This window comes from Dendrobates tinctorius, unplaced genomic scaffold (assembly GCF_039654945.1).
Source record: "Dendrobates tinctorius isolate UK_male_01 unplaced genomic scaffold, ASM3965494v1 ptg000143l, whole genome shotgun sequence".
NCBI classification, from domain to species: Eukaryota; Metazoa; Chordata; class Amphibia; order Anura; family Dendrobatidae; genus Dendrobates; species Dendrobates tinctorius.
In genome coordinates this window covers 10329967-10356258 of record NW_027361810.1, presented here as the reverse complement: position 1 = coordinate 10356258, position 26292 = coordinate 10329967, and the positions used below count along the sequence as shown (strand labels likewise).

Sequence of the window (26292 nt, the reverse complement as noted above, 5' to 3'; positions counted from 1 at the left end):
GGCCTATGACCTCCTGTAAGAAACAAGATGTGTTATAGCAGGTCTGGTCTTATGTGTCTCGCAAAGCGTGCGGATTTCCAACGTCCCAATCTCTGTACTTCAACTTCTGCTACACCGGCCCTAGCTGCTTCAGTGGCTGCTCCGATTCTAAAAGAATGCGTCCCATATTGTTTAGAGTCTACACCGACAGCTTGTAGACATAGCTTAAAAATTGTGTGAAATTGATATTTAGTAAGCGGGGACCCGTCGGTGTGAGAGAGAAAAAATCTACTTTCGTGCCTTATGGCCGCGTAGTGTCTGACTATCTTGACTAGGCATACGGGGCCGTCTACCGCCTTAACCAGGACCCATGACCCCCTACCGGTGGGGTCACATTTGGATTTTCGCACTCTAATGCGCAGAGCATCGCTGCATATTACGAGATCCTCATTAATTAACCCGCCTACAAATGCTGTTTTAGAATGCGGCACTAGTTCACTAATTCTCAGTGCCCCGAAGAATGCGATTGCAAACGCTGCAGATATTAGGGCTGACTCATATTGTGACTTGCACACCGTTTTAGATATTGTTATAATATCATGCAACAGGCTTAAAGAAACGGGGCGACGACATTCCTGACTGGGTTGGAGCCTTTTCCAGCCTTTAACGGCTTGCTTTATGAAAAAATATTTAGTAACATCAGCCCATCTCACTAGCTGAAAGAAAAAAGGCTACTCCTGATAAATGAGGCTGCGCTAATGTGCCCGACGCGCCTCTACTCCTGAGCTGATTCAGGAGTTCTACCACCACGTCGCATCTTCCCCGATCACAAGTATCGACTGGCCTTCCTCTAATTAGCGAGCACCACTCTTCCCATGCCTTACCATAGACCTGCCAGGTAGCCGGTGTCACTGAGGCGCAGATCAAGGGCATCAGTGATTGGCCACTGTGTCCCAGAGGGAGGGAGGACACGGTAGGCCCGTTGGTTCTGCGTTGGGAAGGAAGACTTTGAAGGCCTGCCAATCGGAAGACAACAGAGAGTTAACCATTTTATCATCCACAGTAGGCGTCACTCTGGCTCGGCACCAGATGTTGTGTCTAAGGCATAATAGTGCAAGGCGGCGCAACAGCGCGAGGATCGGTGGCGATGATGAAGACATACTGTTCAAGCATTTAGCGCTTCCCGGGTTTTTTATAAGAAATCTGATATTTGCGTTTTTTAGTTTTTCACCCCATAGTTCGACTGATGTCACTATGGCAAATATTTCCAACAAAACGGGGTTGCTGCCCCAGATGGTAGAGGTCCACGGGACCGGCCATCTGCTTTTACACCATTGGTTGCAGTAGATTGCAACAAAACCATTTGTGAGATCCGCGCCCACCAGTAGACCTAGGGCGCTGTTTAGCATCTCATGAGACATGACACATGTATGGCCATTGTAGGTTTCCAAGAATGTTTTCCAGACGGCCAAATCAGCTCTCATTGAGCGATTAATTCTGATTCTGTGGCCCGGCTGGGTGATGCCCTTTGTAGCTAGTGATAACCTGCGTGAGAAAGCCCTGCCAACCGGCATAACGCGACAAGCAAAATTGAGTAAGCCTAGTAAGGACTGCATCTGCTGGAGGGTGACTCTCTTTTCAACAATGAAACTTTTTGCTATCTGAAGTGTTTTTTCTAATTTATCCGCCGGTAAACGAAAAATCATCTCATTAGTATCTATTTCGATACCGAGGAAAGGGAGACCGTTACATGGACCGAGCGTTTTTTTCGTCGATAGTGGGACCCCGAAACGCCTGGAAATAAATTTAAACTTCTGAAGAAGAAAAGAACAGAGTTTTGATTCCCTAGGTCCGACGAACAAAAAGTCATCGAGGTAGTGCACTGTTGAATTGCTGCCTGTTTCGTGACGTACTACCCAGTCTAAGAAGGTGCTGAAAAGCTCGAAATAGTGACAGGAAATGGAGCAGCCCATTGGCAGGCACATATCGAAATAAAAAAGCTGGTCCACCTTACAACCCAACAAATGGTAGCATCCAGGGTGCACGGGTAAAAGACGGAAATCTGACTCGATGTCGGTTTTTGCCAGTAGGGCGCCGCGCCCCGCCGCGCACACAAGCTCCACTGCTCTGTCAAACGAAGCGTAGGTTACCGACGAGTCTTCTGGGGGTATTGCGTCATTGACCGAATCACCTTTTGGGTAGGAAAGGTGATGAATTAGCCGATATTTACCGGGTTCTTTTTTGGGCACAAAACCTAGAGGCGAGATTCTGAAATTTTTGAATGATAATGATTGAAATGGTCCCACCATCCTGCCGAGTTCTACCTCTTTTGTGATTTTTTTGCTGTAAAATCTCTGGGAACTCTCGGGCTGATTTAAGGTTTTTTGCCGATGTTGGCGTTCGGTTAAATTTAAAGGGGATGAAGAAACCGTACTTAAAACCGCCGTATAATTGCTGAGCAGCTTCTTTATTAGGATAAAGGCTTAGCCATGGGCCCATGGCGGCTACGCTCACCGGGGTTTTGCCTCGTAGCAGTTCCGCTTGCGAGGCGTGTACACCTTGATGCAGGGTGTCCACCGCCACAGGCTGAGCAGTCGTGTCTATAGCTGCATGCCGCCTGGAAGCGACAGTTTCCGCCATTGAATAACATGCAGGCCCCTGGTCTCCGTACGACCACAGAGTTTTGGCCTGCGGCTGCTGAGAGACTAGTGGCAGATGATGAAAAGGGGGGGTGGTTTTGTGTAAGCATTAATCGTAGCCAGACATCTGTGGCTTTAACTCCCCATCCTAAATCTGGTTGCAGGGCTAGCCTCCTGCGGAACTCCTCGTCATAGCGCCTCCAAGCGACGCCACCATGAGACTTATAGGAGTTATATATTATATCTATATATATGAATAACTCTGAGCAGCGTTCAGGATGTTTTTGGCCCATTATACATCCTAGGACAGTGAAGGCCTGCAGCCAGTTGTTCATTGTATGTGCTATTTTACCTCTGTTTCTATCGTATGACCACTCGCCAGTCCTCCTTTCCTTATCCACGGACTGTTGGTCCGCTGATAACAGTGACCATATGTCTTTTTTCTCTAAGTCTATGTGCGTACCTAGCGGACTAATTCCGCAGAAAAATGCATCTTTATGTAGACTAGCTGATTGAGGTATGTTCCTGGTGACGGTTTGACCACTGTGCTGATTAAAGTGATCGACTAGAGCCCTGATGGCAGATGCCAGGTTGCTCTCTTCTGTGTTGTGTATGTTGATATGTGGATTGGTTATGCGAGACTCACCGCTGTCTGTCGCCAGTCGAGTGTCTCCTTGTGAAGGAGGTAGCCCTGCGATATCCTGCTCCCGGCTGGAGGCCCGATCTGGCCCAGAAATGTCTTGGCCATTGGAACGTGGCTGGCATTCTGAATCGATGACAGAACTTCGATGCTGATGAGCCATGGTGGAAAGGGAAGGATCTTCTCGGATTAACGATGATGATGGAGCCTGCTGGCTATGCGTCCGACTGGAGGACGCAAGATGTTCGTCGCTGCTCCTCCGGCTAGTAGTCTGGTTTGGAGATTCTGTGCGACGTCTACGGCTTGATGACCAAGAACGCCTGCTGCGGTGGCCCTCGGACACATCGGACGGCCCTGATGTGGAAGTTGACCTCCGTCTGGAGGAGCGCGACCTGTGGCGATTCCTGTTGTAGGTACACCTTCGCCTGCAACGGGAACAACGACAGCCAGAGGGACAGCGAGAAAGGTGGTGGGGGGGGATTTAACCCCTAAGGGTGTGGCCGGACGCCCCTTCCTCTCTTTCCGTTGGTCAGTGGGGCGTCCTAAATTATGGCATCCCCTGGGGGGGGGAGTAGTGGGAGGGGAGGCACTGCACGGAGTTCACTTATCAAATCCATGGGGGCTCTACAGTCAGACACACTATCCTTATTCAGTACAGTGCCTGCCAGAATGAACATAAATGTAGTGTAAAAGTGCACACCTAACTGCAGAGCAATACTACCCCCCAATAATGTACACTGCTGGGATGTGCAGCACCTGATGCTCTCTGACCCTGCACGGCGGTGGGCAGCACCTGATGCTCTCTGACCCTGCACGGCGGTGCGCAGCACCTGATGCTCCCTTACCTGCATGGCGGTGCACAGCACCTGATGCACTCTGACCCTGCACGGCGGTGCGCAGCACCTAACCCTCCCTGACCTGCATGGCGGTGCACAGCACCTGATGCTCTCTGACCCTGCACAGTGGTGCGCAGCACCTGATACTCCCTGACCTGCATGGCGGTGCACAGCACCTGATGCACTCTGACCCTGCATGGCGGTGCGCAGCACCTAATGCTCCCTGACCTGCATGGTGGTGCACAGCACCTGATGCTCTCTGACCCTGCACGGTGGTGCACAGCACCTAATGCTCTCTGACCCTGCACAGCGGTGGGCAGCACCTGATGCTCTCTGACCCTGCACAGCGGTGCGCAGCACCTGATGCTCTCTGACCTGCATGGCGGTGCGCAGCACCTGATGCACTCTGACCCTGCACGGCGGTGCACAGCACCTGATGCACTCTGACCCTGCACGGCGGTGGGCAGCACCTGATGCTCTCTGACCATGCACAGCGGTGCACAGCACCTCATGCTCTCTGACCCTGCATGGCGGTGCACAGCACCTGATGTTCCCTGACCTGCATGGCGGTGCACAGCACCTGATGTTCCCTGACCTGCACGGCGGTGCACAGCACCTGATGCTCCCTGACTTGCATGGCGGTGCGCAGCACCTGATGCTTCCTGATCTGCATGGCGGTGCGCAGCACCTGATGCTCTCTGACCCTGCACGGCGGTTGGCAGCACCTGATGCTCTCTGACCCTGCATGGCGGTGCGCAGCACCTGATGCTCTCTGACCCTGCACAGCGGTGGGCAGCACCTGATGCTCTCTGACCCTGCACGGTGGTGCACAGCACCTAATGCTCTCTGACCCTGCACAGCGGTGGGCAGCACCTGATGCTCTCTGACCCTGCACAGCGGTGCGCAGCACCTGATGCTCTCTGACCTGCATGGCGGTGCGCAGCACCTGATGCACTCTGACCCTGCACGGCGGTGCACAGCACCTGATGCACTCTGACCCTGCACGGCGGTGGGCAGCACCTGATGCTCTCTGACCATGCACAGCGGTGCGCAGCACCTGATGCTCTCTGACCTGCATGGCGGTGCACAGCACCTCATGCTCTCTGACCCTGCATGGCGGTGCACAGCACCTGATGTTCCCTGACCTGCATGGCGGTGCACAGCACCTGATGTTCCCTGACCTGCACGGCGGTGCACAGCACCTGATGCTCCCTGACCTGCATGGCGATGCGCAGCACCTGATGCTTCCTGATCTGCACGGCCGTGCGCAGCACCTGATGCTCTCTGACCCTGCACGGCGGTGGGCAGCACCTGATGCTCTCTGACCCTGCACGGCGGTGCGCAGCACCTGATGCTCTCTGACCCTGCACGGCGGTGGGCAGCACCTGATGCTCTCTGACCCTGCACGGCGGTGCACAGCACCTGATGCTCTCTGACCCTGCACGGCGGTGCGCAGCACCTGATGCTCTCTGACCCTGCACGGCGGTGCGCAGCACCTGATGCTCTCTGACCCTGCACGGCGGTGCGCAGCACCTGATGCTCTCTGACCCTGCACGGCGGTGCGCAGCACCTGATGCTCCCTGACCTGCACGGCGGTGTACAGCACCTGATGCTCCCTGACCCTGCACGGTGGTGCACAGCACATGATGCTCCCTGACCTGCATGGCACGACATGTATCCACACAACATGTATCTCCACTTATAGTACAGGAATAACATATTGATCTCTCCTCTCCTACATGGACAATAGTGACCGTCACAAGCAATAAGTCAGGGTTCACTAATCACAGTGGGTTTCAGACGGCAGTACTCTTTCATTTTCTTAGGTGGGAGGCAGAATCACTTTTCAGCCTCCTCGCAATGAGCCTCCTCTGGACAATAATTTCTCTACATTTTTAGTCTAGATCTGGGAGAGCATCTGTCACGGGGTCCTTCTCCGATACCACATAATCAACAGAGCGAGGGAAGTGTGAACAATCCCAAGACCTTTATTATAGGCAAAACTAAAAGGTTCATAAACAATCCACCACACTGATGGTACAATAGTCCAGAACACGAATGCAGTTCAGTAACAGGATGAATGTCCAAGGAGATGAGAGTCCAATAGTCCAGCAGACAGAGGATAAAATGGGTTTATATGCTTCCCCTTCTCTCTGACGTGCCGTCTTCACACGATCATCACCACACAGGGTCTGACTTGTACAGCTCCTGTCCTCCCCAGCCCCCTCCTTAAGCCCAGGGGTAGTCAGACAGGTTGGGGCGGTTTTCAGGCCTCCCAGACCTGACAAAGGTGTTTTGGGGATTAAGGCACTACAGGGGGTGCATCAAGAGGCATAGATACAGTCAGGCTGCAGACAGTTAAGGGGCCTTTACACATAGCGATATCGCTATGTGTGATACTTACCTCCGACTGGCTCCCCCGCTGTCTATCGCTGATCGCGCAGCTCTATTTCTCGTCGGGCGCTTCCTGCTGGCACCGACGAGCGACGCGTGGACGCGGGCTTGAAGACGTCAGGATCGCCGCGTATCAAAAGAAAGTAACGACCGCTGCTGCGTCGCTACATCGCTGTGAGAGCTGCCTGTGTGGCAGCTCACTAGCGACCATTTAGCGATGCACCAGCAATCCTGACCGGGTCGTATCGTTGTCGGGATCGCTGGTGCATCGCTAAATGTAAAGGGGCCTTTAGTGAGCTAATTCAATTATCAGACTTTTGGAAGGTAATTGAGACTCTAGACAATATGGGGAATACACGGAATGATACAGGGCAACAAGAGAACACTATGGAAATCCGTAAAATATAAATAGACACAAAATGATACCCACATAACATATCACAGCGTCTGATAGCCATTCATTCATACCAGTCGGGTGTGATGGTGGATCCTCCACGATGTCCTAATTCTCCAATAGGACATTGGAAAGGCCCGCAGTGGACCCAACAGAAAAGGTCGGTATACTGTATGGGTCCTCGTCCTTAATCTCCTGCTGCTTTTCCAACCCTTACATAACAAAAAAGACATTGTAATGTTCAGAGCCAGTATAAGGAAGTGTGGGGCAAACTAAACATCTGCCTCAGGCCTCCCCAATCCTTTACTGATGAACTGATCCACCAGAAAGACATGGAAGCATTGCCCCTTTATGTGCCAGCTAGATTTTTAGGCACCAGTGGGTGTTTTAGCTCCTTGTGGGTCGTCTCTATGCTGCAGAATTCCAAATGGAAACTGTAAACATTACTAAAAAGATACCCCAGACCTGATGAGGCTGATGAACTTACTTTGAAAATCCAATGTCAAAATAACGGTATAATCTTGATATTAAAATGAGCATTTTATGAGTGAAGAGCAAGAGAGTTGAATGTATTCAGTCTCCACCCACCCAGCCTGGCTGTCAGTTGCAGCTTGTACTGAGCAGTGGGAGACCTCAGCAGCAGCAGGAAGGATGGACACAGGAGCTGTCAATTAGGCAAGATGGGACGGAGATTAAGAATATATTTTATAAAAGATTTGTACAGCTATTATGTAATGGAATTTCACAGTAAGTACAACAGACTCATCAAGTCTAAGGGATTTATTAAAAGATGCATGCAGTTTATGTTGAGAAATCTGATTCATGAAAGATAACAGAACAGTGAAACATTTCCACTGATACAATCATGTAATATGTGGCGTCAACTAGTGACAGACAGGAGCATTACATGAAAAGAATCATCTGCTTTTTACAATTTTTAAGTTTTGTCAAAAGATGTTATAATAGACTTTCCAGTAGTTTAGAGCAACTTTCCTGGATCCAATCCTAGATCAAGAACTGCAAGTAAACCTGCACAGTGTGAACTGCTCATGATGGAGTGTCTGCTCCTATCATCAGATCTGAGAAATTGGATCAGATTGTGGGTTTGTGGCAGGATCGTCGGAATTATGTAAATTAGTGAGAGCAGCACAGAGTATTTCAGGAGATATCTGTGCTGATATGTGGGAGTGGGTATGGGGAGAGGAACAGTAACCTAAGTATCTGTGATATATGATATGATGTTTGCTTTCCAGGAATGAAAGTGTCAAGTAATTCATTTATTAGAGCTTAAATAATGGATGTTCTACACAGGTATCATTTTAGTTATGTAGGCATAATTAATCATTCCTGATACATAACAATGAGGAAAATTAAAAGGCAATTATATCACACATCAGTGACATCAGAGTAAATGTGTCATGATCAAAGAGATGATGAGAAAGTAAAAAGCTTCAGAAGCAGTGACTGCATTGCTCCAAACAACCACTAGATGTCACTATTACGGCGTCTCTCTGCTCCCCGGGAACGACTGTTTTCTGCTCTGTTTCCTGGGGGAAGGGTTGGAAGACACGGACTGGTTGGCAGCAGCAGCAGCAGCAGGTAGGAAGATGGGAAGGTGGTTCTGAATGTAGAAGGAGGGTGTCAGTGCGGGAATTAATGTGACCGCAGAACGATCCACTGTGATCTCCGAGCAACCCACTGTGATCGCAGAGGGACCCACAGTGACAACAGAGGGATCTACTGTGACCTCAGAGCAACACATTGGGGCCACAGCGATTCACTGTGAACGCAGAGGGATCTACTGTGACCGCAGAGGGGATCTACTGTGACCTCCAAGCGACCCACTGTGACCTCAGAGTAATCTACTGTGACCGCAGAGTTAGGGTACCGTTACACCTAGCGACTCACCAGCGATCCCGACCAGCGATATGACGCGGTCAGGATCGCTGGTGCATCGCTAGGTGGTCGCTAGTGAGCTGCCACACAGGCAGATCTCACCAGCGACATCGCTGGGGACGGGGGTCGCTACTTACCTGTCACACCAGGCGATCCTGCGTCCTCCCGCCCGGCTCCACGCGTCACTCATCGTCACAGCAGGAAGCGCCGCAGGAAGTGACCGACGAGGAATGGACCAGGAGCTTCTCGCACGATCAGCGATAACCAGCGGGGGAGCCGGTCGGAGGTAAGTATCAGACACAGAGATATCGCAGTGTGTAACGGGGGCTTAATCCACTGTGACCGCAGAGCGACGCATAGAATGGTGTACAGACATGTACACTGAGTGACCGCTATTGTTTGACGTTATCAGCTCATGTGAAATCTATTTTTATAGGAGCTTAATTTTATCTCCTAATTTGTCCCGACAGGACGAGTGTGTGACCACCATGGCGCTGTCACAGGACATGGACGTTATCCTCCTAAAGCTTCCCTGGCAAATCCTGCAGATCGGTGACTACAGATTCTTTGCTAAAGTTAATTTTACAGATTCCTCATATTGTTTCCTCTTGTCCGACCTTAGCAGCGTCTGGTGTGAGGAGGCGACAGCAGATGTTATACAAGAGAGGTCAAAGGTGAGCAATAATGACTGCCTTTTCCTAGCTGGTACATTATATAACTGATCCTGACTTAACTCAAGTATTATACCCCAGAGCTGCACTCACTATCCTGCTGGTATTATACGCCAGAGCTGCACTCACTATTCTGCTGGTGCAGGCACTGTGTACATACATTACATTACTGATCCTGAGTTACCTCCTGTATTATACCCCAGAGCTGCACTCACTATTCTGCTGGTGCAGTCACTGTGTACATACATTACATTACTGATCCTGAGTTACATCCTATATTATACCCCAGAGCTGCACTCACTATTCTGCTGGTGCAGACACTGTGTACATACATTACATTACTGATCCTGAGTTACATCCTGTATCTCTTTTATTATAAAAATATCAAAAACACAATACATAATACATAAGACAGACAAAAACAACATTCCAGAACTAAAAAACAAGACAAAACCATACAGAAACATACAACGCCTGTGCAAAACTTGCAATGTCCTTTGTGGTCCTCAAGCTTTCCAGCTTGGAAGGCCCCCAGCAGGAACTCTCCACCAACACTATACAATTTAAAAAATAAAAAACCCCAGATATAATCCATTCATCCTCATGCATACCCGTTCACGCCCCATTCACGTTTCCCACCCATACCTATATACAAATAACTAAAGAAATACTTCCGGCCCATACTGCCTCAAAACTAGCTTTAGCCATTAACTTGGCAAAAGAACCGCCACCGAGCTTACCACCCCTATCCTCTTTTTTTTTTTTTTGAATTTTTTTTATTATATATTTTTTTTTTATAATTTTTTTTTTTTTTTTTTTAAATTTTTTCCCCCCACCTTTTTTCCTCACCACAGGTCCATATACGTCCATGGCCTATCACTCCACAAGGTCCATAACAGTTCGTGGCCTATCACATCTACTTGAGGAGCACGAAAGTTTTATGCCCCTCAAGAAAAAAAACCCTCCACCATTTGCCTCCGATGTGCTCCAGCATGCCTTCTTCCTCCATGGTCCATGGTATATCTCAACTTGCCACTTCCCTTGACTTGGGGTCCTTTGATTTTTCCATTCTCACCTCCCCCATTCACCCCCCTCCCAACCTCACTATACCCTCCCATGCCCTCTAACTAAAAGAAAATAATAACACATACATAACACCAATTAAATATAATTAATTACTAAATACACCATACCCTTCAAAACGTTTCTTACAGGCCCAAGTTCAGTGCCTGCAAGCCCAATATCCATTAATGCTCTATGTTTCCAAAACAAAAGACTAGAGTGGCATGCTTTTAGCCCACCACCAGGAAAAGGAGTTCTCGAGGCCCCGTCCCTCACTAACTCATTCACCCTGTCCCTTAACAACTAAGACTGTCCCTGCTTCTGTCCCTAAAGAAACTGTCCCTATCTGTCCCTTCCTGTCCCTACTCCACCTAACTTAACATAACTAACTCTCTATCTGTCCCTCAGTGCCTGTCCCTCCCTGTCCCTATCTGCCCCTACTTCTATCCCTAACACACCCAGTGAAACTTATGCTATCCCTACCCTCATTCACACGGAGCTAGCCCTCCCTTGAGTGCGTTTTTAAAAGGAGAGGCCTCTCCAAAGCCAAGAGGCCTTCCTCACACCCAACCTTTCGAACTCCAAAGAACGGACCTTCACCAGGTCACCCAAGATGTTTCCTACCACCTCATCCCTTGGGAGGGTTTTTTTCCGCGTCGAAACTAGGCACCGTGCATTCCAAGTGTAGAACCTAACCACTACACTGACTAGGAATAAAGTGCACGGGTCCCGGCCACCCAGGGATCTGAACGCTCCATAGGCCCACTCAGCGTAGGAGAGGGACGCCAGCCGCGGCCAGCGTATGGAAGCACCCACCCTGTTGTACACCTCTGCATTAAAGGGACACTGAAGCAGGAAGTGCTCCATGCTTTCCAGCACGTCGCCACACTCCTCACGGGGACAACCCCGATCATCGGATTTCCTGCACTTCAAGTTATCCTTTACATACAGCCTCCCGTGGAAGCAACGCCAGGTCAAGTCCCAAAACTTCATGGGGATCCGCTTAGAATTTAAAAGCCCCAGCCCGACCTCCAGATCCCGGCCTGGGCAATCCTTAAGGGCCAGGGGCTTCTGGAAATGGGTCAACAGGACCCTCCTGTCAAGGCATTGCCTCGACATGGTCCTGATTTCCCACATTCCCAGACCCCACCGGCGGATCACCTTCAGAACCGGGGTAGCGTAAGCCGGGAGATGCCCATGAGGTGTGCGTAGATCCTTCACCTGCCCTCCTGTCTCCCATTCCTGGAAGAAAGGCCAAAGCCAACCCTTGCAGGAGACTACCCACGGAGGAGCCCTCTCTAGCCAGAGGTTGGAGATGTTAGTCTTAAGAAAGGTGTTTACTAGAAACACCACCGGGTTGACCATACCCAACCCGCCTAGTCTCCTCGTATGGTATGTAACCTCCCTCTTGATTAGGTTAAGCCTATTCCCCCATAACAATTGGAAGAACAGGCTATAGACCCGTGTCCAGAGAGGTTCCGGCAAGATGCACACACTGCCCAGGTATATTAATAAAGGTAGCAGAAAGCCTTTAGCCAGGGCAACCCTTTCCCTCAGGGTTAAAGACCAACCCTTCCATTGGTCCACCTTTTGGGCGGCGATCTTAAGTCTGCCCTCCCAATTTTGCTGGGGGTAATCCCCGGGGCCAAATTCGATGCCTAGAATTTTGGCGGTGGCCTGGGGCCCTGGAAGGGTGTCCGGGAGATCAAACCTAGGATCTCCCCCTCCCAGCCAGAGACTTTCACACTTATCCCGGTTGATCGTGGACCCGGATGCCTCCGAGTAGCGCACTACCTCCGACATGACCCAATCCGCCTCCCCTCTCGAGGACACGAAAAGGGAAACATCATCAGCATACGCCACCACCCTCAGAGAGGACCCAGAGCCCGCCTGGTCCATCCCGACTCCCGCCAACGGTCCACGATCTACCCTCCTTAGGAAGGGATCGATCGCAAACACGTATAAAAGCGGGCTCAGCGGACAGCCCTGACGGACCCCAGAACCCACCTCAAAAGGGCGACCTGACCAACCGTTCACCAGCGGAAAAGTCTCAGCCCCTTGGTACAAGATCTCTAACCATTTTACAAACCTCCCAGGCAGACCATACCTCAAAAGAACGGACCAGAGGTACTCGTGGTTGACCCGGTCAAAGGCTTTCGCTTGATCTAATGACAGCAAGTACCCCTTCCAGTGACCTGCCCTACCCTGCTCCACTGCCTCTCGGACACCGAGCACAGCACTAAAAGTACTGCGGCCTGGAACAGAGCAATGCTGGGCCCCTGACAGGAGCCGGGGTGCAAACTTCACCAGCCGATTAAACAGCACCTTGGCCAGAACCTTCCGGTCCGTATCGAGAAGCGCTATGGGACGCCAATTCTCGATACGGGACGGATCCTTACCCTTTGACAGAATAATGAGGGCTGACTTCCTCATTGAGTCGGGAAGAGTGCCCGAGGAGAGACACTCATTGAATACCCCTGTCAAGAGGGGGACCAAGGAGTCCCTAAAAGTCTTATAGAACTCGGATGTTAAGCCATCCGGACCTGGCGACCTGGCCCATCAATGGCCAGTCTCACTTCCTCTTCCCTGATTTCTTCTGCCAAAACACCAAGAGAGGGATCACCCCCTGGCTCAGGGACGGTTTCAGCCAGGAAAGCCGACATCCTGTCCCGATCCAGATCCTTCTTTTCCAAGAGGCGTGAGTAGAAGGATCTGACCACCTCCAGGATCCCTGATTTGGATCTGTTCAGGGACCCCGTACTGTCGATCAGTCCTGTCACCATCTTACAATTCACTGACATCTTACAGTTTCTGTAAGGGTCGGGCGAGCGGTACTTCCCGAAGTCCCTCTCAAAAACTAAAGATGTGTGTCTATCATACTGGCACCTCTTGAGCAAAGATTTCACTCTGGAGATTTCCTCAGGGTCACCTCCAGTCGAGACAAGCTGCTCGAGTTTCCTCCCCAGGGCCTGATACAAGCGGTGCCTGTTCAGACTTCTGAGGTTCGAGAGCTGACAGAAGAACCCCGCCACCCGCTTTTTGAAGATCTCCCACCACTCTGACTTACTACTACAGAGATCCAACAGCGGTACCTGGCTCTAAAGAAAATCCTCGAAGGATTGTCTCACCTCCGCTTCTTCCAGCAGGGACGAATTGAGCTTCCACAGCCCTCTTCCCATCCGAGGAGTCTCTGCAACATTCAGAGAAAAGAAAATTAAACAGTGGTCGGAGAACTCCACCTCAACGGCGGACACAGCAGAAAAGATGGCGTCCTCCTTCAAAAAAACCTGTCTATTCTAGACCTACTGCTACCCCTATGGTAGGTGAAACCCCCGTGACCTGGGGTGTGCCGGATGTGGACATCCACCAGGCGAGCTTCGCTGGCTATGCTATTCAACGCGACGCTATCATAAGCCAGGCGGTCTCCGGGACCCCCCCGGTCACGGGACCTCGTAATGGTGTTGAAGTCCCCACCGAAGACCACCTGCCGGCTCGTAAAAAGAAAGGGCTTCATCCTCAGGAAGAGACATTTGCGGTCCCACTTGGACTGCGGGCCGTAGATGTTGATGAGCTGGAGCTCTTGTCCCCTCATGAAGACATCTAGGATCAGGCACCTCCCCATTTCCAACGCAGTAACCCGTCGGCATTCAGCAGCTGCAGTCTTAAAAAGGACTGCCACCCTGCTATACGGCTCGGCCGCAAGAGACCAGTATGAGTGCCCGCACCTCCACTCCCTCCGTGCTTTATAGATGGCCTCCATGTCTGTTAGTCTGGTCTCTTGCAAGAATAAAATTTCTGCCTCAATCCGGGAGAAAAAATCTAAGGCCGTGAAGCGAGCCGCATCTGACTTAATGCTGGCGACATTAATGGACACCAGCGTCAACGGGGCGAGTTCCGCCATCATGGGTGATCAAGTTGGATGGCCAGTTTCTTCCCTGCCCCGCTATCACCTCCACCTGGGGAGGGGTCAGACACCTTCCTTTTCAGGGAAGCTCCCGACGTGTCCATCCCACCCCCCCCCGGTGTCCTCGCCCCCGGGTTCCAGGTCTGTCCCCCCCTCAGGATGAACAGTGCCTCCTGAGGGATGGACTCCGCCATCCCCTGAAGGACCCTCCGGTGTTGCCCCCGGCCCAGCACCCTCGTCTTGCGGCTCATCATCTGAACCTCCGAGGGCGCTGAACCGGTTAGAGAGTCTGATCAGAGGGGGGTTAGCGGGCCCTTCCGTGTGCACCCTGGTGGTCGGGGGCGGGGGAGACTTTTGAAGGCTTGTCAGCCTTCTCCCCCCCCTGTTTTGCGCTTGGCACGCCTGGTTTTGCCACCTGATGCTGTAGGCTGCTCCCTGACATCCTCGTCGACACTTTCATAGCGAGAGGAGTCGTCTGAGTCAGCCGCTTTCTCCTCTCTCTCCATCCTCCTGATCTCCTCACTCACCGCTCTCTCCCCCAGGGCCTCAGAGGCTTTGGCCACGGGCCTGGAGGGAGGAGCAGGCATCACCCCGGTTGCCCGAGGCTCCACCTGTTCCTTACCTCCCTGGCGCTTTTCCTGCCTCCCCTGGTACGCGGGGCCCCTTGCAGCATTGCCCTTCCCCCTTCGCCACCACCTGCCACAGCAGAAGAAGCGCCACCGGGGGTTGCCCCCCACGGTCTCCCCCCACCGGGCCTGCGGCGGCATTAGAGAAAGAGCTAGGGCAGCGGCTGAGAGGGTGACCTAGGTCACCACACAGGTGGCACCGAAAATCCTTACACAAGGCGGCCAGGTGACCTACCCCACCACACAATGCGCACTTCTGCACCTTGCAGTTGGCGCTGAAGTGGGTAGGGTCGCCGCACTTGTGGCAGACCTTCGGTTGCCCCTGGTAGAAGACCAGGATCCTGTCCCTTCCCAGGAACACCGAGGAAGGGATGTGGGTGACCGTGCCGCCGGAAACCTTCAATTTGACCATGAAGGTCCAGCCCCCCCGACCAGATGCCAAACTCGTCCCTGTTCTTTTTTGGGACCTCGGTGACCTCCCCGTAACGGGAAAGCCACGTCATGATGTCCACGCCTGCGAGTGACTTGTTACATGTAACCACGGTCACTCGCTTGACGGAATTTTGGCGAGACACCGCTTGAGCCACGAAGTCTCGCCATCCGGGCTCTTCTCACACCAGCTCGTAATTCGACCAGAAGAGCTCAAGCCCCTCTGGCCGCACGAAGCTGACGTCGAAGAAGCGGGACGCCGAAGGATGTATCAGGGCAAAGATGTCATTTGCCCCAAAGCCCATCTTAAGGAGGAGCTCCACCACCGCTTCACTGCCCCCCCACCTAAGACGGACCACATTCCTTCTTGGCGGCCCCTGCCGGCTGTGGGGAGAGACCAAACAGTCCCTCCCTCCCTTTGATTATGGAAGGCAGCAAGGCCGTGTCTCTCTATCCAGAAAGACAAGTCCACTGTCCTCCCCTCTACCACTATTGATCTATCTCCCCTTTTGAGAGCCTCCAGGAAACGGCGGTGCGAAACGCCGTCCCTGGAGCCCGGAGGCGAGGAGACACCCCCCCCCCCCCAGGACCACCCCGACCCCCAGCCGCGGCCCCCGCATAATTGCGTTGGGGTCTCGCCGCTGGAGGGGCAGACGGGCCAGCCCTCCCACCACTACCACCACTTGTGCCAGCACCCTCATTCATCCTCCCAGTCACTCTCCCATTCACTCTTTTATTATTTGCATTCACTCCAGCACACTCACCCACATTTACAGTAGCACTCACTCCCTCATCCATGTCACTCATATCACCATTCACTTCAGCAAACATCTCCTCAAATATGTCCACTCCACTTTCGTACTCACTCTCACTTGCACAATTGGTGTACATAGCAACATTATTTACATTTTTTACATTATTTACATTTCCTGAACCGGTGCAGTTCCTCTCTTTGCCTGCTGGGGGCCCTGAGCTCTCTTGCTGGGAGCTACTCCAGCTCCTGTCCAGGAGCGCCGCTGCCCCTTTAAATGCCTCAGTGCTGATGACATCATGCACACTGCCCTGGCTGGGCCTAGGAGCAGCAGCAGCTCCTGGTTTCAGCTCCATTTTTTTTTTTCTATTGCTGAGTTTTCCTTGCTCTGGGCAGGGACGGCCTCTGGCACCGCTCCCTGCCCTGCACTTTTCTTCACCTCCGCCGCCGGCTTGCCAGGGAGCGCCAGAGTCCCCGCACCCTCAGATGAAGGTAGGTGGGCCGGGGACCCTGACAACTCCCCGCCAGCTTTTGGGGGCAGCACAGCATTACTTGGAAGGGTGGGTGGGACAGAGGGCAGCGGGCCCGCCGTGGCCACGCCCCCCCGCCGGTCGCAGCCACCCCAGGCAGAGCCGCAGCCCCTTGCGAGGCCACGGCCCCCCGGGTGACGCGAGCACAGCAGGCGGAGCCGCGACCGCCGAGGCCACACCCCCCCGCCAGTCACGGCCACCACGGGCAGAGCAGTGACCCCTTGCGAGGCCACGCCCCCCCGGGTGATGCGGACGCAGCGGGTGGGACGACGGGCGAGGAGGACACGCCCCCCCGCATGCCGCAGCCTTTGCAGGCCGGGCAACACTCGGGGAGGCCACGCCCCCTTCACGGACCACCGCCACCCTATGCTCACCACTTGAGACAGGCAAGGCCGGCCACTCCCCCCTCGTCGCCCAGCGGCGGCGGAGCCCCCTGCACGGACCCCTTTTTGGGTCGACGTGCCGGAGACCCCGCTCTCACCACAGGCGCCGACATGGGAGCGACCAGCACTTTGCACCGCCTCAGCTGCTGCTTGATGTTCTGTTCGCCCTTCCTAGGCTTCTGGACCCCCACTAGCGATCCAGACTTGGCGGATCCGTACGTGGGGGGTCCAGAAGCCCCAGCACTCGCCGCCGGAGGTGCGGCCCTGGCTGTACCAACTTTACCTTGTGCCAGGCCAGCCCCCCTGCCACCGAGGGCTGAGCCTGGACACCACCACCAACACCACAACCAGCACCGACCTCCATGTCGCTGCCCTGGTCTGAACTGTCACCAGATGCGACAGTCAGGTCACAACAGTCATCTCTCTCCCCGCTCCCTCGCTGCGGACCCACCACAGGGCCCGAGCCGGGGTGGGTAGCGGGTTCCACACAGAGGGGCCCCGGGAAGAGGAGCAAAAACCATTTGTTCCTCCACGCCTTCAGAGGCCTTACGCCTGCGCCTCCTGTTTCTCCTCTTCCCGGTTGCCTCTTCCTCCGGGCAGACTTCATACCCAAACAACAGCGTGCCAAACCGTGCTGGGGATTCCATCTGCCGTACTTGTTTAAGGATGAGGCAGCCCCCCTCAGAACTACTCCCGCTCCCTCCATCCTCCCCCTTGCTCCCGCTTTCCTCCGCGTTACTGGAGTCCAGCGGGAGGGCCACCTGCTCTGGGGCTATCCCACTGTATGTTACCCGGCTCACGCTGGTGTCCGCCAGGTCTTCAGGTGGAGGTGGCCCGGGTGTGGTGTGGGCGCCATCTTGCTCTTCCTCCTCCTCGCTTTCCTCCACCTGGATGGGGACTCCTGACCCCCCAGGAGACCCACCGGCCATGGCCCTGAACCGGTCCTCGTTGTGCAGCTTCTCCTGGAAGGGGCCGCTGCCGGCCATGATGGTACTTCGCCGGTCCTCCAGGGCCCGAATCTCCCCTTTCAGCCGCTTGACTGTGGCGGCGACCTCCGCTCTCTTTGAGGCAGGGAGCCTGTTTTTACTGATGACCCAGGCGCCCTCCAACTCCCCCCGGAGTCTCCTGAGCTGCTTGCCGGCCTCCTCGTACTCGGAGAGGTGGGCATGGATGCAGGAGGCGTAGGTGGTAGCTGGCTCTCCCGCAAACTTGGAGACCCAGATGTTAAGGGGGGGCCCCGCCTCACCTCTGCCGGCTGCTGCACCTCCGGGGGAAGGGCCCGCCACAGCCTTCACTTCGGGGGTCCCGGACCCTGGAGCCTTGCGGCCCCCTGGGGTCCGCTTTTTCCCCATCCCTGGGACTGGCTGGCTGTGCCTTGGGCCTCCTGGTGGTGGATGAGGCCCCCCACCCCCAGCTGGCTTGCCGGAGGGTGGGAGCCAGGGGCACAGCCCCGGCGCTCAGTCCCAGGGAGAGTCCTCTTTCCTGGGAAGGGGGCAGATGGAAAGTCCTTGCAGGAAAATAACCTCCCTTCCCAGGAGCTTAGCAAAACCCCAGCCTGCAGACGCTCAGCCCAGACGCTCCTCCTGTTCCTGGGCGTGCCCAGAGCTGCACTCACTATCCTGCTGGTGTAGTCACTGTGTACATACATTACATTACTGATCCTGAGTTACATCCTGTATTATACTCCAGAGCTGCACTCACTATTCTGCTGGTGCAGTCACTGTGTACATACATTACATTACTGATCCTGAGTTACATCCTGTATTATACTCCAGAGCTGCACTCACTATTCTGCTGGTGCACTCACTGTGTACATACATTACATTACTGATCCTGAGTTACATCCTGTATTAGGGTATGTGCACACGTAGCTTTTAGTCTCTGCGGATTTTGTAGAGAAAACCGCAGGAAATCCGCAGGACAAAGTGCTGCGGTTTATCTGCGGATTATCTGCGTTTTTTCTGCGGTTTTGCCCTGCGGTTTTACACCTCATAATGGATGAGGTGTAAAACCGCAGCGTTTCTGCACCAAACAATTGACATGCTGCGGATTGTAAACCGCAGCAAAACCGCGCGGAAAAAAACGCAGCATGTGCACAGCTTTTTTTTATTTCCATAGGAAATAAAGGTACTGTACAACGCAGCAAAATCTGCTGCGTTTCTGCAGAGCCAAAAACGCTGCGGAAACGCAGCAGAATCCGCAGCGTGTGCACATACCCTTATACTCCAGAGCTGCACTCACTATTCTGCTGGTGCAGTCACTGTGTACATACATTACATTACTGGTCCTGAGTTACATCCTGTATTATACTCCAGAGCTGCACTCACTATTCTGCTGGTGCAGTCACTGTGTACACGTGATGTAGATGTGTCGTTTGATTTTTTTCATTCTTTCTGTGCAGGAGCTGAATAAGCGTCTGACCGCTCCCATCTCTTCATTTCTCAGCCATCTGTCTCAGTTCATCCGTCCACTATTGGATTCTAAAGAGAAGACCCCACACTCATTATCTAGTTCCCGCTCCCCCGATCGCCTCGTGCTACATGTGAAGAGTCGGCTCTCCGGGCTCCCGTTTTATTGGGACTTCCATTGTAGAGAGGCTGATATCCGCACGGTGAGACGAGAAGATATAAAATAATGATGTGTTGTCCTGAACGATCTTCCCTTGTCACATTCAGAGATCCATTCAGTATTCTGCTAGCTGCTTCTTCGCATGGTGGCTCAGTGTGTAACACTCTACTGTATATAGGGCAGCACGGTGGGGCTCAATGGTTAGCACTATATTGTATATAGGGCAGAACAGTGGCTCAGTGGTTAGCACTGTACTGTATATAGGGCAGCACTGTGGTTCAGTGGTTAGATCTGTATGGTGGCTCAGTGGTTAGATCTGTATGGTGGCTCAATGGCTAGCACTGTAGTGTATATACAGCAGCAAGGTGGCTCAGTGGTTAGCACTGTACTGTGGCTCAGTGGTTAGCACTGTACTGTGGCTCAGTGGTTAGCGCTGTACTGTGGCTCAGTGGTTAGCTCTGTACTGTGGCTCAGTGGTTAGCACTGTACTGTGGCTCAGTGGTTAGCACTGTACTGTGGCTCAGTGGTTAGCACTGTATGGTGGCTCAGTGGTTAGCACTGTACTTTATATAGGGCAGCACTGTGGTTCAGTGGTTAGCACTGTATGGTGGCTCAGTAGTTAGATCTATATGGTGGCTCAGTGTTTAGCACTGTATGGTGGCTCAGTGGTTAGCACTGTACGGTGGCTCAATGGCTAGTACTGTAGTGTATATACAGCAGCAAGTTGTCTCTGTGGTTAGCACTGTACTGTGGCTCAGTGGTTAGCACTGTACTGTGGCTCAGTGGTTAGCACTGTACTGTGGCTCAGTGGTTAGCACTGTACTGTGGCTCAGTGGTTAGCACTGTACTGTGGCTCAGTGGCTAGCACTGTAGTGTATATACAGCAGCAAGGTGTCTCTGTGGTTAGGACTGTACAGTGGCTCAGTGGTTAGCACTGTACTGTGGCTCAGTGGTTAGCACTGTACTGTGGCTCAGTGGTTAGCACTGTACTGTGGCTCAGTGGTTAGCACTGTACTGTGGCTCAGTGGTTAGCACTGTACTGTGGCTCAGTGGCTAGCACTGTAGTGTATATACAGCAGCAAGGTGTCTCTGTGGTTAGGACTGTACAGTGGCTCAGTGGTTAGCACTGTACGATGGCTCAGTGGTTAGCACTGTACAGTGGCTCAGTGGTTAGCACTGTACTGTATATAGGGCAGCACTGTGGTTCAGTGGTTAGCACTGTATGGTGGCTCAGTGGTTAGATCTGTATGGTGGCTGTGTTTAGCACTGTATAGTGGCTCAGTGGTTAGCTGTACGGTGGATCAGTGGTTAGCTGTACAGTGGATCAATGGCTAGTACTGTAGTGTATATACAGCAGCAAGGTGTCTCTGTGGTTAGCACTGTACTGTGGCTCAGTGGTTAGCACTGTATGGTGGCTCAGTGGTTAGCACTGTACTGTATATAGGGCAGCATTGTGGTTCAGTGGTTAGCACTTCATGATGGCTCGGTGGCTGCATGTTTTATAGCCATGTACTCCGGTATAAGAGGTGTCCACAAGTGCCTAAAGCGTTCATCTGACAGTCTGCAGGGCGTTGAATGTAGCCTTAGGTGTGAATGATGCATACGCTAAATTTTATTTAACATTTTCAGTGTTTTTCGCCTAGTGTTAATCTGCACCTTTTTTTTAATTAGCTTTTTTTTTTCTCTTTTACACGGCTTTGTGTTTTTTTGAGTATTCATCATTGTGGACCAAGTTTCCCGTTTCCAGATGGTTTTGGCTGATTCATCAATTGTAACGTTCTAAAAAAGTCTCTAAATTTTGGTGCAAACGTCTCACAGGTAGCGATTTCATTTTTGTTTTGTTCTAAAAGGATAAAGAAAAAAATACAGGAATTTCATTCTTTGATTCTCTCGGCCTGAGTCGCTCTCAGAACTTGTGATTTCCTATACGAGCACTAGATGGCGCCATTTCTCCAGCTTCATTTCCATGGCTTGTGGCTGCATCTGTCAGTCATCAGAGCGGCCCCTGAGATTTCATCTCTTCAGAGTCTGTAGCAGCGAGTCGGCTGGTGAGATTTCCTGGGACTTGTAGTTCCACCGTGCACGTCTGCATGAATTTCAGTGTATACAAATAAAGGGGATCACTGTGAACAGAAGTGGCAGCAGAACTGAAGAGGAGATCTGAGGTCTTGTAGGACGACGCGTTTCGGTCCGTGCAAACACTAGTGACTTGCACACTTTATATGGTGGTTAGTGATCCAGATACAAAGGACCACTCAATGCTTGGCCAAAATTACTCTTAAGGAATAACACTGGCAGCACGATGGCTCAGTGTTATTTTACCGCATGGTGGCTCAGTGCTTAGCACTGTACTGTATATAGGGCAGCACCGTAGGGCTCAGTGGTTAGGACTTCACAGTGGTGCACTGGTTAGCACTGTATTGTATATAGGGCACAACGGTGGCTCATTCGTTAGCACTGTACTGTGGCTCAGTGGCTAGCACTGTACTGTTTATAGCAGTGGTTCCCAAACTCCAGTCCTTGTGGACCCCAACAGGTCATGTTTTCAGGATTTCCATAGTGTTACACATTTGAGAGAATTCCTGCTGCCTTGATGATACTTCCATCACCTGTGAAATACTAAGGAAATCCTCAAAACATGACATGTTGGGGGCTGTGAGGACTGGAGTTTGGGAAATACTGGTTTATAGGGTAGCTCGGTTTCTTAGTGGTTAGTGCTCAGTAGTTAGTACTGTACTGTATATGGGGCAGATTGGTGATTCATGTCTTAGCACTGCATAGTGGTACAGTGGCTAGCACTGTGATGTTTAAAGGGCAGCATGGTTTCTTAGTGGTTAGCACTGCCTGGTGGCTCAGTGGATAGCACTGTACTGTATATAGGGAAGCACGGTGGCTCAGTGGTTAACACTGTGGTGGCTAATTGGTTAGCACTGTACCTTTATATAGGGCAGCACACTGGGGAACAGTGGATAGCACTTCATGGTGGCTCTGTTTAGCACTGTACTGTATATAGGGCAGCATGGTGGCTCAGTGGTTATCACTGTACTGTATGTGGGGCTCAGTGGATAACACTGTACTGTATCTAGAGCAGAACGGTGACTCAGTGGTTAGCATTGCATGGTGGCTCAGTGGTTATCACTGCACTGTATGTGGGGCTCAGTGGATAACACTGTACTGTATCTAGGGCAGAACGGTGACTCAGTGGTTAGCATTGCATGGTGGCTCAGTGGTTAGTACTGTAGCCTTGCAGCACTTGGGGTCCTGGAATCACAACCCACCAAAGATTATATGTTCTCCCTGTGTCTTCACGGCACAGGAGGTGACTAATGATTGGATTTGCAGCGTTTCTCCGTCACAAATGATACATATTTCTTCCCTGGATGATAAGTGACGTTTGCTTCGGCTGCACCTGTAATAAGGAAAGTTTCTGAGATTCCTGTGTTTGATTGACAGGTGTGCCGCCACTTCCTGCAGCCTCTGATCTCCATGACTAAGGCTTTGGACGCTCAGTGTGAGGAGCTGTGCTCGATACTCCGGAGGAAGGATGAAGAGATTCAGGATTATCAGGAGGGTGGAGCAGTGCTCTCCCGCGGTAAGGAACTGACCTCTTACAGTTAGGATTGCACTGGATGAGGAAGGCATGGCTGGTATATTCTAGAAGAGCGCCACCCCTACCCACAGGTTGCATTTGGTATTGCAGCTCAGTTCTATTAAAGTGAATGGAGCAGAGCTGCAATTCCAGACACAACCTGTGGGCAGGGGTGGCGGTTTTTGGAAGAAAGCAAACATACTTTACTAATCCTCTACAACCTCTTTATTATATATATATATATTTGCGTCCTAGATGACCTTTCATGAACTTCTGCTGCTTTTCCTACAAAATTCACATTTAAGGTAATTTTAAAAATAAAAACAAAAAAAGCACCTTTTATGATTCCCTAAAGTTTCATATTCTTTATTGGCCCCATGACAACACTCCCTGTAGTGCAGTCTCATTTTTATCATGTGGACATGGGGAGAGGTTTTTTAACACTGTCCTACGTTTTGGTGGCGTCTTGCTGGACGTTGTAGTCTCTTTCTCTGCACTAATAGTTTGCACTAAGGTGCTGCCTATCGCCACTAATAACCAGCCGCATTTTACAAAGAACAGAAATAATGTATTTGGCGCACGGCACATATTCAACTTTTGTTTGTTAGTAAATCTCCACGTTGTGCTGGCCCCAAATCGCCATCTTTGTCACCGCCCGCCGGCTCGTGAGCTTGACTGGTGGTAGTCATTGATGCCAAGGGTGAAAAAGTCTCCGAATATTTCACATTTATTACTGATCTTTCTACAGATCGGCTCAGGACAGAGACTTTTGATGACAATGCCTTCTACAAGACTTTCATGAGTAAGGTAAGTCTCCATTCTCCAAGAGGGCTTCAGGGTCAAATCAGACAGCAAAGCCTGGACTGGGGGGTCACAAGCTTAGAGAAGTTGTCCCAAATGGCCAAGGTGTCAGCTATGCAGATCACTTGGGGTCCCAGCGATCCGTAAAGAGGGGCTGTCCATGTGCACCGATGCTTCACTCACTGGGGGAGCTGCAATTACTAAGGACAATGCATGGCGTGGAGGTGCACATGCTCGGCTGCCGCTCCATCCATAGGGGGCCCTGCAGAGGCCATTTGGAAAGACCGCTTCAATGCAAAAACACTTAAGTGGGCGGCTCTGAGGCCGCAACTATTGAGCTCCAAGGGGTAAATGGCTTATTAGCCCTGGTTCTGGGAACTGATGGCAATGTATGCAGTGTTTTTGGGGTGGCACCCATTGGCACCAGCTGGGCGTTTCCTGGTATGACTTCAGCACACACCTTGTACAAGGTGTGTGTCTATAAACACCGGGGGCTGCACAGACTTGCCTCCTGCCCGCGCGTTCCCATAGTCTGGGCGATCATTAGGATTCGGAGGTCGCATTTATTTTATCTCTACGTGTCAGATAATCAACAAAATGCAAAGATTCTGGGAGAGATGGAGAAGCTGATAACCGCTCTGGATGGAAACAGATAAAGCGGACGACATTGCTGCGAGTTACTGAAAACTGGGGGCGATCAGGTCTATGACAGGCGCTGTAAACCTGAGCGACAAGGCAGAGTGGTGAAGAGTTAATGCCAGCATCCCTGGTTGTCTGTGGCAGGGAAGGAGTTAGTACTACCATCCCTGGTGGGCTAGTGAAGGGGAAGAGATAATGCCAGCATTCCTGGTGGTCTGGAGTAGTGGAGGGGTTAGGGCCTGGTGTAGTGGAGCGGTTAGTGCCTGGAGTAGTGGAGGGGTTAGGGTATGGTGGTCTGGAGTAGTGGAGGAGTTAGGGTATGGTGGTTTGGAGTAGTGGAAAGGTTAGGGCCTGGTGGTCTGGAGTAGTGGAGCGGTTACTGCCTGGTGGCCTAGAGTAGTGGAGTGGTTAGGGTCTGGTCGTCTGAAGGAGTGCAGGGGTCAGGGCCTGGTGGCCTGGAGTAGTGGAGCGGTTAGTGCCTGGAGTAGTGGAGGGGTTAGGGTATGGTGGTTTGGAGTAGTGGAAAGGTTAGGGCCTGGTGGTCTGGAGTAGTGGAGCGGTTACTGCCTGGTGGCCTAGAGTAGTGGAGTGGTTAGGGTCTGGTCGTCTGAAGGAGTGCAGGGGTCAGGGCCTGGTGGTCTGGAGTAGTGGAGGGGTTAGAGTCTGGTGGTCTGGAGTAGTGGAGCGGTTAGTGCCTGGAGTAGTGGAGGGGTTAGGGTATGGTGGTTTGGAGTAGTGGAAAGGTTAGGGCCTGGTGGTCTGGAGTAGTGGAGCGGTTACTGCCTGGTGGCCTAGAGTAGTGGAGTGGTTAGGGTCTGGTCGTCTGAAGGAGTGCAGGGGTCAGGGCCTGGTGGTCTGGAGTAGTGGAGGGGTTAGAGTCTGGTGGTCTGGAGTAGTGGAGGGGTCAGGGCCTGGTGGTCTGGAGTAGTGGAGGGGTTAGAGTCTGGTGGTCTGGAGTAGTGGAGGGGTTAGGGCCTGGTGGTCTGGAGTAGTGGAGGGGTTAGAGTCTAGTGGTCTGGAATAGTGGAGGGGTTAGGGCCAACTATCTTGGTTGTTACAATAAAATTAAGGAGTCTTGTGCCAGAGGTCTCCACTCAGTGATCACTCACTAATCCCAAAACCAACACTCAAATTTTTGCTGCATCAGATCCTCACAAGGATTAATCCCATTTTTCTTCCATCCAGGAATTGTGTAATTAAGTAGCATTTTTAAAATCAGCACAGGGAGAAATCCTGATACAAACTTTCTCTAGCTTGTGAACTAAGGTATATACATGTATGTATAGTGTATATGTGTTTATATAGTGTATCTAAACTTCTGGTTTCAACTGTACATACATTACATTATTTCCAGTCATATCCACCCGTGGACCAGGGATGGGAAGCTTAACAGTACTGCTGAGGCTTGTAGTGCAAGTGATTGTGCTTTGTCTATTTATATATAAACAGGTATGTTCTTATCGGAGGAAATGTGAAATTATTGAACCAGGATTAGCTCAGTAGTGCATACATTCATTACATTACTGATCCTGAGTTACATCCTGTATTATACTCCAGAGCT

General features: G+C 51.9%; 1 protein-coding gene across 3 annotated transcripts in view; it reads left to right on the top strand.

Moving 5' to 3' along the window:
- Positions 1-8352: 8352 nt before the first annotated feature.
- The window catches only part of NHEJ1 (non-homologous end joining factor 1), a 111223-nt gene continuing 93283 nt past the window's right edge, over positions 8353-26292 (top strand). Inside the window, exons 1-5 of one of the 3 annotated variants that reach the window (XM_073545429.1) lie at positions 8353-8481; positions 9249-9452; positions 19536-19745; positions 23156-23294; positions 24040-24098. In XM_073545429.1, coding sequence (XP_073401530.1) covers positions 9267-9452; positions 19536-19745; positions 23156-23294; positions 24040-24098 — 594 coding nt within the window. In that variant the 5' untranslated portion in view covers positions 8353-8481; positions 9249-9266. Of the gene's footprint in view, positions 8482-8523; positions 9065-9248; positions 9453-16531; positions 16714-19535; positions 19746-23155; positions 23295-24039; positions 24099-26292 lie in introns of those variants that run through there. The other 2 variants (XM_073545430.1, XM_073545428.1) reach the window with 2 other exon arrangements.